This window comes from Rhinoderma darwinii, chromosome 2 (assembly GCF_050947455.1).
Source record: "Rhinoderma darwinii isolate aRhiDar2 chromosome 2, aRhiDar2.hap1, whole genome shotgun sequence".
NCBI classification, from domain to species: domain Eukaryota; kingdom Metazoa; phylum Chordata; class Amphibia; order Anura; family Rhinodermatidae; genus Rhinoderma; species Rhinoderma darwinii.
In genome coordinates, this window is record NC_134688.1 from 83,106,474 (window position 1) to 83,123,423 (window position 16,950).

The window sequence follows — 16,950 nt, forward strand, 5'->3', positions numbered from 1 at the left end:
AAAATAAAATAAAAAAACATGCAAAAATTGCTGTTTTCTTTGAATCCAGCCTTAAAAAAATGTGATAAAGAGTGGTCAAAAAGTCGCATCGAAAATGGTTCCGATAAAAACTACAAGGCGTCCCGCAATAAAAAGCCCTCCTACAATTGCATCAGCGAAAAAAAAAAAAAAAGTGTTTTCACTGTGTAAAAGTAGTAAAACATACAAAAACTATACAAACTTGGTATCGTTGCAATCGCAACAACCCACTGAATAAAGTTATTGTGTTATTTATACCACACGGTAAACGGCGTAAATTTAGGACCGTAAAAAATGGCTTGGTCATTAAGGGGTTAAACTGGTCTTATGGGGAAATCTGTGATAACCAATATATCTGCCATTGTAGATCCCACGAGTGGAGTCACAACCCCTGCGGGAGCTGAATTGTTGGCCATGTTACTTGTCGCCCATCTTTCAAATAAACAGATATAGCTATCTAAGGGCCTGTTCACCGTCGGATGAACCCCGCAACGGAAAGTGAAAGTGACAGCACAGCTTCCGTTTCAGTCACCATTGATCTCAATGGTGACGGAAACATCACTAATGGTTTCCGTTCGTCACCATTCCGGCTGGTTTCCGGTTTTCCGACGGAATCAATAGCGTAGTCGACTCCGCTATTGATTCCGTCGGGAAACCAGCCGGAATGGTGACGAACGGAAACCATTAGCGATGTTTCCGTCACCATTGAGATCAATGGTGACTGAAACGGAAGCTGTGCTGTCCGTTTCACTTTCCGTTGCGGGGTTCGCCCGACGGAAACCTGGAACGGAAATGAACGGTGATGTGAACAGGCCCTAAGAAATGACTCCAATTTATAACTGTGACTAAAGAAGGCGGCTCCAGGACCTATATTTACTGATGATTTTTTTTGTTTTTTTTAGATGGAAATGCTCTTGAATACATGTGTTTGCTGTTTTTAGATCATTTACCTGTGTTGCAGGTGGACATAACAGAGGAGAACAGTCCATATTCACTGAACATACCCAAAAATTTCATCTGTGAACATTGTTATGGCGCCTTCCGAAGCAGCTACCATCTTAAGAGACATTTGTACATCCACACAGGTAAGACCAAGATCTGGAACCCCTTTCATAACACATTTTAGGCATACGTCACCCCCTAAGGAAATGAAGTAAAACATTTTCTTGGTATTGAATAGCACAGCAATTTATGATGATCTATACAACACCAACAATATATGGATGTAAACCTGCTAAATATATGGCAAAATGACATATGTGTGACCCATAAGTCACAGTATACATGTGGATACTTTTTTTTACCTTCTTATATTTTATATAAATAATAGTCAAAGTTCTATTTTAAATGTTACGTGTGAGTGGAAGTTTGGTGTCCATGTTAAAGAGGCTCTGTCACCAGATTTTCAAACCCCTATCTCCTATTGCAGCAGATCGGCGCTGCAATGTAGATTACAGTAAGGTTTTTTTTTTGTTTTTTTTAAACGAGCATTTTTGGCCAAGTTATGACCATTTTTATATTTATGCAAATGAGGCTTGCAAAAGTACAACTGGGCGTGTTTAAAGTTAAAGTACAAGTGGGCGTGTATTATGTGCGTACATCTGGGCGATTTTACTTCTTTTACTAGCTGGGCGTTGTGAATAGAAGTGTATGATGCTGACGAATCGGCATCATCCACTTCTCTTCACAACGCCCAGCTTCTGGCAGTGCACAGACACACAGCGTGTTCTCGCGAGATCACGCTGTGACGTCACTCACTTCCTGCCCCAGGTCCTGCATCGTGTCGGACGAGCGAGGACACATCGGCACCAGAGGCTACAGTTGATTCTGCAGCAGCATTGGCGTTTGCAGGTAAGTAGCTACATCGACTTACCTGCAAACGCTGATGCTGCAGAATCAAATGTAGCCTCTGGTGCCGATGTGTCCTCGCTCGTCCGACACGATGCAGGACCTGGGGCAGGAAGTGACGTCACAGCGTGATCTCTCGAGAACACGCTGTGTGTCTGTGCACTGCCAGAAGCTGGGTGGTAACGAAGAGAAGTGGATGATGCTGATTCGTCAGCATCATACACTCCCATTCACAACGCCCAGCTAGTAAAAGAAGTAAAAACGCCCAGATGTACATACACAATACACGCCCAGTTGTACTTTAACTTTAAACACGCCCAGTTGTACATAAGAAAGGCTCATTTGCATAAATATAAAAATGGTCATAACTCGGCCAAAAATGCTCGTTTTAAAAAAACAAACAAACGTTACTGTAATCTACAATTCAGCGCCGATCTGCTGCAATACGAGATAGGGGTTGCAAAATCTGGTGACAGAGCCTCTTTAAGTAGAGCATCTTGTCAATTAAGGGACACCACTTGGATTTTCTTTTTTTTCCCCAGGAGAGCGACCATATGAGTGTGACATGTGCGAAATGAAGTTCATTCAGAAATATCACCTGGACAGACACAAACGAGTGCACAGCGGGGAGAAACCCTACCAGTGTGAGCGATGCCAGCAGGTAACGTGTATGTTTAACCCCTTCCCGTCGTAAACAACTTTCAGATTTTCATTTTCGTTTTTTCCTTCCCACCTTCCAAAAGCCCTAACTTTTTAATTTTTCCGTCGATATAGTCCTATGAGGGCTTGATTTTTGCAGGATTAGTTATAGTTTTTCGTAGCGCCATTTATTGTGCCATAAAATGTACTGGGAAACAGGAAAAAAATTATTTGTGCGGTAGAAAATGGAAAAAAAAACAGCGATTCCTCCATTGTTTTTTGCGCTTCGTTTTTACGTAATTCACTGTGCAATTAAAACAACATGTTAACTTTATTCTGCGGGTCAATACGATTTAGGGCGATACCAAAAAGATATAGTTTTTTTCTATGTGTTACTACTTTTACAAGGAAAAAAAAATAAAATGTATTTTGTGTCGCCAAGAGAGGCATAACTTTTTTATTTTGTTATTTTTCTATCGATTTAAGTGGTATGAGTGCTTATTTTTTGCTGGATAAGCTGTAGTTTTTAATGCTACAGTTTTGGGGTACATGCAGCGTTTTGATCACTTTTCATTCCATTTTATGAGGTGACCAAAAAAATAGCGATTCTGGTGTCTACATTTTTATTTTTTACGGCGTACGCCGTGCGGGTTAAATAATGATATGCTGTAATAGTTCAGAGATTTACGGATGCGGCGATACCAATTTATGTATGTTTAATTTTGTTACAATGCTCTAGGGGGGTGAAATGTTTTTTTTTTACCTAAAGAAAAACACTTTATTGTACTAATTGTAACTTTTTTTTTTTTGTCAGTCCCCCTAGGGAACCTCAACCAGCGATCGTTGGATCGCTTGCACTATATACTGTAGTACTAATGTATTGCAGTATATCGTCTTTCTGACAGGCTTCTATTGTGCCCTGCCAGGGCTTAACAGGAGCACAAAGATGGCTATTGACTGCGGCATTTAACGGGTTAAAGAAGTGGGATCGTGCTCGAGCGCGATCCCGCTTGTTACTGTGAAGTGTTAGATTAAGTTCAGTTAAATAATTATGTAGAGGGCGTTGCCTGAGCTCTACTGTAACTCCATATGCCTCTGATTTTAAAGAGGCTCTGTCACCAGATTTTGCAACCCCTATCTCCTATTGTAGCAGATCGGCGCTGCAATGTAGATAAGAGTAACGTTTTTATTTTTAAAAAACTAGCATTTTTGCCCAAGTTATGGCCATTTTTGTATTTATGCAAATGAGGCTTGCAAAAGTACAACTGGGCGTGTTGAAAAGTAAAAGTACAACTGGGCGTGTATTATGTGCGTACATCGGGGCGTGTTTACTACTTTTACTAGCTGGGCGTTCTGATGAGAAGTATCATCCACTTCTCTTCAGAACGCCCAGCTTCTGGCAGATCACGCTGTGACGTCACTCACAGGTCCTGCATCGTGTCAGACGAGCGAGGACACATCGACGCCAGAGGCTACAGTTGATTCTGCAGCAGCATCGGCGTTTGCAGGTAAGTCGATGTAGCTACTTACCTGAAAACGCTGATGCTGCTGCAGAATCAACTGTTGCCTCTGGTGCCGATGTGGCCGACATGATGCAGGACCTGTCAGTGACGTCACAGATCTGCACTGCCAGAAGCTGGGCGTTGTGAAGAGAAGTGGATGATACTTCTATACACAACGCCCAGCTAGTAAAAGTAGTAAAAACGCCCCGATGTACGCACATAATACACGCCCACTTGGACTTTTACTTTTCAACACGCCCAGTTGTACTTTTGCAAGCCTCATTTGCATAAATACAAAAATGGCCATAACTTGGCCAAAAATGCTCGTTTTTTAAAAATAAAAACGTTACTGTAATCTACATTGCAGCGCCGATCTGCTGCAATAGCAGATAGGGGTTGAAAAATCTGGTGACAAAGCTTCTTTAAGCTGATGTTTTTCATGTTTGATTAGAAAAAAAAACAAAAAACTGCGGCATGTTCCGTTGTGCTCCAAATGTACAGATTTATTTTCTCCTAGAAGCATTCTAGGTGGGAGAAACTCAATACACGCTCAGTCCAATGGAGGCCGTACGGCTCTGTACCAGTAAGCACGAGCCCTAAGGCCACAGTCATACGAGCATATTTTGGTCAGTAGTTTGCATTGGTGTTTGTATTCCAAAACCAGGAGTGGAACATCAGCAGAGAAAACGTACAATGGAAGATTTTTCTTTACCTGTTCTGTGTTTGGACACTTCTGTTTTTGGTTTACAACTACTCCATACTCAGCCGGTGCCTACTGTATGTTACAGCCGATACCTCACGGTAACGGCCAGGACTGGAGAACTCTGATTGCAGACTTTTAACCACTTAGATACAGTGGTCAATAGCGACTGCGGCATCTAAGCCGTTAGAAAAGGGTGGGGGCGGTGGTTGTCATGGCAGTCTGGGGGCCCAACGAAGGCCCAAGGATTTGCCATCTCTCTTCTCCTATTAAGCCCTGCCAGATGCAGGAGTCGGTGAATAGCACATTACGAAGGTACTGCAGTTTATTGTACCAACAGTCAAATGATCACTTGTTCAAGTCTCCTACGGGGGCTAAAAAAAGTAAAAAAGAAATTTTAAATAAAGTCTTTAATGTACAAACAAATGAAATATTGAAAAAAAAAGAACAAATCCTTTTTTTTCCCCTGAAGCAATAAAAAAAAATTAACAAGTTGACCTAATTGGTATCGCTTTGTCCGTAAAAGTCCAAACTATTAACCTGCAGGATCAACGCCGTAGGAAAAAAGAATCACAATGCCAGAATGACCGTTTTTTGGTCACCTCGCTTCCCCAAAAAAAAAAATGGAATAACAAGTGATCAGAGTCTTATGTTTCCCAAACTGTTACCAATAAAAACTACAGCTCGCCCTGCATAAAACAAGTCCTCACACCGCTACATCGACAGAAAAATAAAACAGTTCTGGCTCTCAGAATATGGCGTCACTAAATATATATATTTTTTCTTTTTTAGAAAATCGTTTTTCTTGTAAAAGTAGAACATTATAAATTTATATTTTTCTTATAAATTTGGTATCGCCGTAATTGTGTTAACCCGCAGAATAACGGTGTAACAAGTCGTCTTTACTTCACGGTGAACATGTAACAACAAAACCCAAAAAAACAATATAGGAATCGCCTTTTTTTTTTTTTTTTTTTTACCAGAATTTCCGTTTCTTAGTACATTATATGGTACTTTAAATGGTAACCATAATATGATGATTTAAATGGTCGATGTAAAAATAAGTTATGGCTTTTGGAAGCCCAAAAATGGCTGCGGTGCTAAGGGGTCAGCTTCTGCTTATTGTTAAAGTCAGGTTTGTCAATATCTGTGCCAGAATCGTCAATTCTCACTTCATTATCATAATAGGCTGATTGCTGAGGGCCCCTCCATCAATCGCTAGAACTTGGGTCCTGAACACCCTTTCCTCCTCACTTTCCCACCAGCATTGAGGAGCAGTTTAAATGGAACATCAATCGAGCGTGCGCCCGCTGCCCCATTCAATGTCTTTGCAACTGACGTAAACTGTCGAGCGCTGTACTCGGTCTGCTGTTTACGTCTGTCCCATAGACTTTAAATGGAGCATGCGCCCGCTGCTCCGTTCAATACCCTCCTCACTAAAGTCGAGCAGTGAGAGAGAACGGGGAGTGGAGGTCCCAGGGGTGGCGCAAACAGCGATCAGACAGTTATTACCTACTGTGTGAATAGGTCATAGTTGTCGATGGTGACACGGCCTCTAACCTGATGGACAAATGGTATCCGCATTTCATTACATAGTCTGGTATTGCTTTAGTTCGTTAAAAGGTTGGTGGAATGGCATTGCTTATTATGTGCCTACGGTCGCTTTCACATGGCAGAATTTTTGGAAGACAAAACCAGGAGTGGGTCCATAGCTCGGAAGACGAGCACATTTTTCCCTGATACCGTTTCTATTTGTAGGTTCCGCTCCTGATTTTGGCTTCCAAATACTGATCCAAAATACTACCATGTGAAAGAGGCCTAATATGTTGCTGTGTGTGAACATGTCCTTACCTCTATGATCTCACCTGCAGCAGCTCATCCTCCTCTTGTACTAATAGTCGTGCCAGGTTTATATTGACTACCACTTAATAATCTCCAGTATAATTGTAGATACTACCCAGCATGCCTTCTGCCCTGTGTGGTTTTATGATGAGATCAAAATCTGGAATTTCAGTCTACAGGGGGATGGGGGGGGGGGGGGGCTATTGTGCTGCAACTTACCCCCAGTTTCAGTTTACAGATTTCGCCGTAGCTGCAGACGCATAGTAACTTGAACTCGCTACCTTTTGAAAGTGAGGAATGCAAGAAAAAGTGAGGGGGGCACAAAAATGATATGCTACATATATACACCGGCTGCACAGGCCAAGTCTGCGGACATCTATATAGTTCCTGAACATGTAAATTCAATGCACAAAGTGTGAAATGCTGCAAAAATACTGTATGCCAAAAAGTATTTTTTTCTTTATTTTTTTTGTTCCGGTCACCGACTTTATCGCATTTTGTAGTTGTCCTTTTTACTTATCAATTGCAATTTTTTTTCCATAGGCCTTTTCACGGACAGACAGACTTCTGAAACATAAGAGGATGTGCCAGGGCTGCCACACCAAAATTGCCGAAACAGAGTATGTGTTGTAGCTTATGAATGTGTGTGGGACGTCCTGTAATCTCTACCTTCAGATTATGTTCTTTCACTCAGGACATAAATATTCTCAGTCCTGTTATATTTCAGCATCTGAAAAAAAAAACAAATAACTAAAAGTACTGGAAGGCACAGGACTGGTAACAGGATGACTTTTTTTTAAATAAAACATACCACTTCCAGTTTAGAATTGTGCACATTGAGGTCTCCTGGCTTCAGATTAATATGTTTCATAAAATATATAAATGTGTATGTGTGTATATATGTATCTATCTAGAGCGATTCTTCAGAGCACCCCTGCTTGCCTATGTAGCTTTAGGAAAATTGTACAAAAAAAGCAAAGGTTTTCAGTGATTGACTCAAGTGTCTTCATGCGGCCCACCGAGGGTTCAGTGTATGGCGCTAGACAGGAAACTGCATCATCTGATATCTTCTAATATACTCTTCCTAGCCCTTGGTTATTCTTAGTCTACCAATCCGCTTTCAGAGCACAGGTTACTGACATTTCTTAACCCCTTAATAACCCCATTATAGAATCAGAGGACCAGCGCTATACTATTACGGCGCTCTCATCGCGTTGTCACTGTGCCCGCCGCATCTAAGATGTTTGCCAGAAGTAAGTAGTTCCCTCTGCCCACCCATCAATTACCATATCAGCCGGTGGCCTAACAAAGGCCACCCTGTCTGCCATCGGCATCTGCCTACCATGCCATGCCAGAGGCATTGGCTAATATGTTGCCTGTCCGTGATACACTGGAAGGCAATATTGCTTTGGAATACTAAGTATTCCAAACCACTATATAAGCGATCATTGCTTCAAGTTCCTAGTGGAACAAAAAGAAAAGTCAAATTATTTTCAATAAAGTTTTAAAATAAAAGTGTACGCCGCTTAATTATTTTTTTTTTATAAATAAAATCCCTTTTTTTTTCTTTAAATTAAAAATCATTTTTTTATTTTTTTTTAAAAATCATTCCTATTAAGAAAAAAAACCAACATATTTGGGCCCGCCGCAAATGTAACGTCCCATAGAACAATGATAACTTATTAGTTATACTGCACAATGTTAAAAAAAAAAAAAAAAAAACTACATAGAGAAAGAGCGGAGTTGCCAATTTTTCACACTCCCATTCCACCACCGCTCTATTCCCATGGCACTCCCAGGAACGCCAAGGTAAGACCGTTCTTGTGATTAGTGGGGGTCCCAGCAGTCATACCCCCACCGATGAGATATTTATCACATTTACTGTGGATAGGGGATAAATATTGATTATGGGAAGACCCAAAAGAAAGCTGGTCCTTAAGGGGTTAAAAACGTTGTAGTCAACTGATTGCGGGTAAGCTGTGGGGAATTTGATTTGCCCCCAACCTCCCTGTTCTGGCCCTGCGTGGCTTCTCTTTGAAGTGGGGTTCGGCCACTGGGTGTGTTAGACCATATTCAATGATGCAGCCTGCATTACATTTTTAGGCCACAATACATACACATTGTTTTGATGCAGTTTTTTTTATACAAAAGGAAGGAAATGTGTAACGAGAAGACTGATGCATCTCCTTCCTTTTGTGTCCACTCCTGTGTTTGGCTATAAAAAAAAATAAAAAAGGCAAAAACTGCGTGTGTGTGATCCTGGCCCAGCGCTATTTTCCTGCCTGTCTGACTTTTCTTTCATTGTACAGTTTGCACAGGGTTTAAATAGTCAAGAAAATTGTTAGTATTAATAGTGTTTGTTGAATTCATCTTGTAGCAATGAGATCACATCTATTTTAATTAACAGAAAGATGCTTTATAACATTTTATACACTGTCTTTTAGTGTCCCCTTGCGTTTCGGTCTTTATTAACCCCGTTATGTCATTGTACCGCCGCAGTTTTATTGTGTAAACTTTCTATATTTCTAACGGAATTCTGTTACTTTTTAACATTAAGGGGCCAAATATTAATGGAATTATGACCTATAAATTGTTAAAGGTGTTATCACTGTCGGGTCACAAATCTTCCAACCTATTTTTATCTGATTTTATGGCTGAGCCTGAAGTTTTTTTTTAGTAGTCCTAATGTTTTTAGTTTGTCACCAGATCTCGTATATAAAAACCTGTGGGATCTAGTGACAATGTCGCCTATAGTAACCAGAGTCTGTTTAATTTTTCTAGTGCAGTTTTGAATATGTAAGCCATTCTATGGGCAACACACTTTTGTGCCTAAGATGGTTTTGATGCAAGATCCCGAATGAGAAGTTAGTCTGTAAGTCCATATGATCGCTCGTTCCTGATCATTTCCCTGTGTAAACAGGGCAACGATCAGCCGATGATCGGCTGATCTGCTAGCTTATGCAGCATTAAATATTATCATTGTCGGCAGCACATTTCCCTGTGTAAACAGGGCGATGTGCTGCCGACATGATGGAAATGTATGGGGACGAGCGATCACAGTAACGATCGCTCGCCCCCGTACATTACTGATCATGGCTGTCTCAGTGATTTGCTGCTCGTTTACACGAACCATATCAGGCCATGTAATAGGACCCTTAGTCTACACTCAAATTATCGGAGTCCCTCTAGCAGTTTTGTATCACTTAGCAAACGGGAAAGATAAGGATCTAGTTAGGCTTTAGTCTTAGTGCTGCCATGTTCAATGAATGAATTGCCAGCGTTCTTTATGGTGAGCACATTTTTTGGTTTCGAGGACAGCACTTTGTGTCGTCCGAGTAATATTCATAATAATATCCATTGGTTGTGTTAGGAAACTTTCCATTTTTAATAGGTACACTTCATATTCTTATTTTATAGTAGGTTAGACTAATGGATTGGAGTTTAGTGTCCCTCCAATATTACTTTCCTGTTTTATCGGTCATAGGGCGCGGATAGTCACAACGGCAGCTAATATCGTTCCTGTTTCCTATTAGAATGGGTCCCGTGCGCAATACTCGCCAGTTGCCTCAGCAACTGTACCACCCAGCACGCAGTTACGGCTATTAACGCAAAATGTCAGATGAGGTGGTAGCGTGATATTGGAGGGAGACTTTAATACAGTCAGTTATTATTACTGATCTTTCCTGTAACTTTCTTCACTCCAAGGCCACAAAGTAATATAACGTCAACTTTCTAGTTAACGGTCAGAAAATAAGTTTATAGATCTGCATGCATGTGTCGTAAAGAGCAGATCTGTGTAGTTTAATTCACATGTCTCTAAGTGGACCCAACAGTATTCATTTATTGAGTCTATTTTATAGGGCTGTGTTCACACGAGCCTCATTGTTTCCATTCATAACCACTATGACGAATCCCAATGATCTTATTGACTTATAATGGGGGTCTATCAAATTCCTGCCAAGTTACTGTATTATGAAGAGAAAAAAATAAATAAAATAAAAAGTTAAATAAATAAATATATATATATATATATATATATATATATATATATAAAATTATTGCTGTAGACCATGCTTTTCTCTCTTATTAAAAATACTAGCGCCCAGGTAGAAATCTTAAAGTGTGAACAGAGTGTTAGGAAAGAACAGGAAGCTAGAGATTCTATAGATACATGGAAATAACTACAATCAGACATCCTTATTGTTTGTGCCCAGGTAATATTTAGTTGCGTCTCCTCCAGGTCCAATGTTCAATGTGCCCAGCTGTTCTGTTTTCTACAATGTTACTGCAGAACATCATGTTTTGTATGTTTTTATTTGCTAGCATGTAGCACAATGAAACTTTATTCTATTATTATTATTATTAGGGTTTTTTTTAATACATTTTCTTAATGTTAGACATGACTGTATTCTGCAGCCTGCGCCCCGTTATGCTGGGAGTTCTAGTTTCGCCACAGGTTGCCGACCACTGGTAATACAGTATAATATGTCATCACCATCCAATCTTGCAATGTTAAGAGATCTGTCTGGTCCTGTAGTTTCTCTAGACTAGTTAGGGAGTGCTGTTTTCTTTACAGTACCAAATATAACGTGTGTTTTATTTAAAAATATTGATTTCGCTCCCTAGAGACATGTAAATATTGTATTACAGAAAATGAACAGGTAAAACGACACAAAATCGGGCATGTTTTTTTCAGTTTTTTAGCCCTAACATTGTATTTTTGGTGTGATTTGCCACACTTATACCTGCACCCGGCAAAATCTGCTAAAAACAATGCGACAATGGAGTACGTGAACTCTCCTTAGGCCAATTTTATACCAGCATGTTTTGGTGAGTATTTGAAAGCTAAAACCAGGAGTGAAACGTAGAGAATCAGTATAAAGGAAAAATTTGGACCTCATCCGTATTTTTGATTCACTCTTTGTTTTGGCTGAGTTCACACACGCTGTATAAGATAAACCAGAACTAGCTTTAAAATTCACAACTAAATCTGCCTCTTGATGAGGATTTCACCCGTTCCGTTACAATAAGTGAAATTTGCATCATAAATGCTCAACATCTAGGGTATGCTGCAAATTGTTCACAAACAGCAAAAGAAATCTGCAGTGGATTTTCCAGAGTAAGGCCCCATGCACACGACCGTGCCCGCAATCACGGCCCGCGATTGCGGGCATGGCCGGCCGCTGACTGACTGACAGACGCATTTTCTGGCCGTGCTCCCATACAAAGTATGGGAGCACGGCCCGCAAAATGCGAAAGAACGGACATGTTCCACAATTCCCGGAACATTTCCACGGCACTGACACCCTTCCGTAGTGCTACGGAAAGGTGTCAGTGTTTAATGAAAGTGAATGGCTCCGTTTTTGCGGACCGCAATTGCGGTCCGCAAAAACTGAGGTTTTTTACGGTCGTGTGCATGGGGCCTTAACACTTGCGTTGCCCTGTACTTTGTTGCAGAATTTTGGTGCAAATTCTTCAACTGAAATTTCACAACAAATACGCATTGTGTGAATATAGCCCAATAACTGTTGATTAGCTACATTTCCTATTAAACGCCAATAAATGTGAATTCATTTATATAAAAGAAAATGTTCTTTATTCACTGTCATTTATTTAAAAGAATTTGTAACAGTTGTAAAGTCTGAAATATTTTCATAATGCTTCTGTGTGGCACTGCCCAGCCAAATGATGATTAGCTGTAATGTAAAGTCGCTGCCAGTCACCTGTGCTCTTTACATAGTTTGTGATAGATTCTGTTATCGGTTCCATTCTTAGCAGGTTTAGCTTAAATTTGAAGTTTTTGTTTTTTTTCACTTTATTTTGACCTTTTTAGACTCGCTCTTGTTTTATCATTAGAGTAGTGAACAACTTTTTCTGCATTAGTATAGTTTTATAACACTGTACAGTCTGTTTCCTTTCACTTACAAGTGTTTGTAGAATATTTAAATAAACTTTTGATTTTTTTTTAATAAATATTCACTGTTTCAGCTGTGTTTTTTATGTAGGTGCATAAAGTTTAAAAAACAGGGACAGAACTATAAATTGAATTATAGGCTTGAAAGAATTTCAATTTGGCAGTAGTATCTTTGGACATCATCTCCTACATGCCGCCAGCATGTTATAAAGCAGGAGGAGCTGAGCGGATTGATGTATGGTCTTGTAGGAAAAGATTCAGTATAACTTGTATTTTATTGCTTTAAATGGTCTCTAACCTTTCAACAAACTGCAGAAATCAGTAGCACAAGCAAATATAAGAAACTTTGTAATCTAATTAGAGAAAAATGCCTCTTCAAATATCACTTTCCTCCCTGCCTCCTGTACTGATCATTCATTCTCGATTTAGAGCTAAAATCTGTCTTAAGAGACCAGACTATCAGACCACCAGCTGCCCATAGAAGTCAATGGGAAATAGGGCGCAGAAGCAGAGAGAGAAAGAGCGAGAGACGTAGTCTGTCATTGGATTCTCACATTCACTGCAATGGGACTGTAATTGCGCAATGGCCCCTTGGGTCTAGTGGTCAGTGGGGGGTCTGTGACATCTTCTGACATGTCTCATTTAAAAAAATGATTGCAACTTTATAATACAATTATTAAATCTAAATGCATAACCATTATAAAAGAAAAATAGAGAGAGACATAGACACCGCAGCAGCTTCCTAGTAAGTGTTCTAACTCATCCCAGTGCTGGATTTACATCTACACTCTTCATTACTGCTGTATGATGTCCTCCATGCTGCTATACATATAAATTCTCATGTACACACGTGACCGCTTATTCTGAAAATTTCGGTACACTTTTTAAATACCTTCTCGTTGTGGGCTTATGAGTCCAGTGGGCGGTCCTACTGAGTGACTAACTGCTATCACTGTATACACACATACAGGGAACGCTATAAATCATTAAGCCACTCTGCCCATTGGACTCGTAAGCCTTATTAAGATAATTTTGAATTAAAAAAAAGTTACACCGTATCCCATCCTGCAAAACTATATGTCATTCTGCTCAGCTCCACCTGCTCTATAACATGCTTCTTACATAAAGAGCAACATGTTTATTATGACAGGCTTGCTTTAAAATATTAAAGGGGTAGTCTATTTAAAACGACTTATTTTTAAAAAGAAACCGGCACAGCAATCAGGTGATCGCCAGGGAAAGTTGTGGACAGCCACGCATTTCCCCTGCAGCTGCAGGGGAATGACTGTCCATGTAATGCATGGATGTGCCAGGTCTGCCAGAACAGGAGCTGTACTTACAAAGTGGTTCTCTGTCCTGGCACATACAGGGGGTACCAAGCAAGGGACCTTACGCTATCATGTCCAAATGGCCATAAACGGGTTGTCGTGGTGAGACAATTTCTTTAATGAGTGATTCAGACTACTACTTCTTACACATTTTGGTACTGATGAATAACATGTTAAAGCAACACTATGTAAAGCTGGACATGCACATGACCGCTATTCGCAGATACCTGTCTTTTTCGACTCTCCCATAAACCCGTCTCTTTAACTTGGCCAGACGTATATTATTTCAATAAAGGCGGGATGTAGGGGCTGCTGGACATCTCTAATTCTTTTTATCTCCTATGGACACAAATGATTGGACATTAAAACTCAACAAGAGACCGTTTTACTCGCCCCATACATATTGTCAGCAGATTCTATTGCAAATAACGATATCCACAGACCATTTTCTTATGCTTGTGGCCGGTTTTAGAATGTATGATCAGTTTTGTAGGTTCACAAGCCTATATATTGAAAGGGTTTGGCCATAATAATTATCATTAATAATCCTAAATTATCGGTGGGGCCCCCAGCGATCATATATTATCACCTATCCACAGGATAGGTGATAATTTTCTTATTATGGGAAAACCCCTTTAAGTAATTAAATTAAATGGAATTTCCTAAGAAACGTATTTGCTGAAACGTCTGCTAGAGAAGGGCAGCCATGGAAAAACAGTGTCCCCACTACTATAGACCATTGTACAGTCTATAGTTTGGTTATGGAGTAAAGGCTGATAATCCGATGATTTTTTATAGGCATTTTGGAGATGAGCCAGGTTTACTCAAAGTAGCTGTGGGTCTTAAAGGGGTTTTCCCAGAAACCGAAATATCACCTATCCACAGGATAGGTGATCATTTTCTGATTGCTGGGACCCCCACCAGTTGTGAGAATGGGGTCCCAAACCCCCAGATTCTCCTTACTGCACCCCCCCCCAGAGTGAGGAGGTGCTTGAATGGAGCGGCAGTCATGCATGAACCCACCACTCCATTTAATGTCTGAGAACGACTGAAACAGCCAAGCGCTGTACTCTACGGGTTCTGTCATTCCCATAGGCTTTGAATGGAGTGGACCGCCGCTCCATTCAATTTCCTCCTTACCGCGTCAAGCAGTGAGGAGGAACGGGGGGTTTGGAACTCACAATTGGTGGGGGACCCAGTGGTGGGTCCTCTAGCGATCAGAAAATTATTACCTATCCTGTGGATAGGTGAAAATTTTATGATTCTGGGAAAACCCCTTTAATGACTCATTTACATCTCTATAAGGCCTGCTTATTAAAAGATGAACATCCAAGACCAGAATTGGATATTAATTTGTTAATCAGATATGTTAGTCATTGCTAATAAATTGGGCCATCATTAAAAAAAAAAAAAAAAGATACACAATATTATATCGACCTCTTGTAACAGTAGCTAATCAGCTTGTTGATGGTCCTCCTGTAGCAACATTTCTATTCCCCTAAATTGTGCAGAGTATAAGCAAACTGAAAAAAATAAAGTCAGAGCTACAAAAAAGATGATGGATGCTTATTACAATGTACTATACAACCTAAATTAAAGGTAAAGCTTAAAAATGGGGTGAAAAAAAAAAAGACTCACAAAGACAAACCCTTTCTATAAGCCCTACTTGGACATATAGACGTCTCCCAACTCTGGACTCTGTTCCATGAGCAAGAAGAGAGAGCCGCGAAGTATCTGTGGCTCCTGCTCAGGTAGTCCTGGCTGGTCCATGTATTTATTGGATTGTCTGCCATGTAATACTACGTTTCCCACAGCTGATAGCTAGGTCAACTTAGTTTCGAAAAGTTTTCTTCAAGATCTTTTTCAAAGCAGCTTGAAATTACATTCTATAGGGAAATATAGAAGGTTATTAAAAAGTGTAGGAACACTATAAAAGGGTTGTCTTCACAAGACAGCCTCTTATTAAAAAAAAACGAAAAAAAAAGTTGCTTTAGAAATTCTTGGTGAGCTATTAACCCCTTAAGGACGCAGCCTAGTTTGGGCCTTAAGGCTCAGAGCCCATTTTTCAAATCTGACATATTTCACTTTATGTGGTAATAACGTCGGAATGCTTAAACCTATCCAAGCGATTCTGAGATTGTTTTCTCGTGACACTTTGGGCTTCATGTTCGTGGTAAAATTTGGTCGATATATTCAGTCTTTATTTGTGAAAAATTGCAAAATTTAGAGAAAATTTACAAAAAATAGCATTTTTCAGAATTTAAATGCATCTGCTTGAAAAACAGACGGTTATACCACCCAAAATAGTTACTAGTTCACATTTCCCATATGTCTACTTTAGATTGGCATCGTTTTTTGAACATTCTTTTATTTTTCTTGGACGTTACAAGGCTTAGAACATAAACAGTAATTTCTCATATTCTTAAGAAAATTTCAAAAGCCTTTTTTTGAAGGTACCAGTTCAGTTCTGAAGTGGATTTGAGGGGCCTATGTATTAGAAACCCCCATAAAACACCCCATTTTAAAAACTAGACCCCTCAAAGTATTCAAAACAGCATATAGAAAGTTTTTTAACCCTTCAGGCATTTCACAGGAATTAAAGCAAAGTGGAAATGAAATTTGCAAATTTCATTTTTTCTGCTGAATTTCAATTTTTTTCAAACTTTTTCTGTAACAGAGAAGCTTTTACCAGAGAAATACTACTAAATATGTATTGTCCAGATTCTGCAGTTTTTAGAAATGTCCCACGTGTGGCCCTACTGCGCTCGTGGACTAAAACACAAGCCCTAGAAGCAAAGAAGCACCTAGTGCATTTTGAGGCCTCTTTTTTATTAGAATATATTTTAGGCAGCATGCCAGGTTTGAAGAGGTGTTGAGGTATCAAAACAATGGAAACACACCAGAAGTGACCCCATTTTGGAAATTACACCCCTCAAGGAAATCATTTATGGTTTTTGTTATCATTTTGACCGCACAGTTTTTTCACAGCACCTATTTGAATTGGGCTGTGAAATGAAAAAAATGATATTTTTTCCAATAAGATGTCATTTTTGATCAAAATTTCTTATTTTCACAAGGAACAACATACCCCATTTTTTTGCCCAATTTGTCCTTAGTGCGGCAATACCCCATTTGTGGTGATAAACTGCCCTTTGGGCC

At 39.8% G+C, this 16,950-nt stretch overlaps 1 protein-coding gene across 2 annotated transcripts in view; it reads left to right on the forward strand.

Annotated features, from left to right (window-relative positions):
* ZNF740 (zinc finger protein 740) overlaps positions 1–16,950 on the forward strand; it is a 32,562-nt gene that overhangs the window by 8,092 nt on the left and 7,520 nt on the right. For both annotated transcript variants that reach the window (XM_075851830.1, XM_075851831.1), the window contains exons 5-7: positions 980–1,103; positions 2,409–2,527; positions 7,093–7,169. In XM_075851830.1, coding sequence (XP_075707945.1) covers positions 980–1,103; positions 2,409–2,527; positions 7,093–7,169 — 320 coding nt within the window. The remainder of the gene's footprint in view (positions 1–979; positions 1,104–2,408; positions 2,528–7,092; positions 7,170–16,950) is intronic.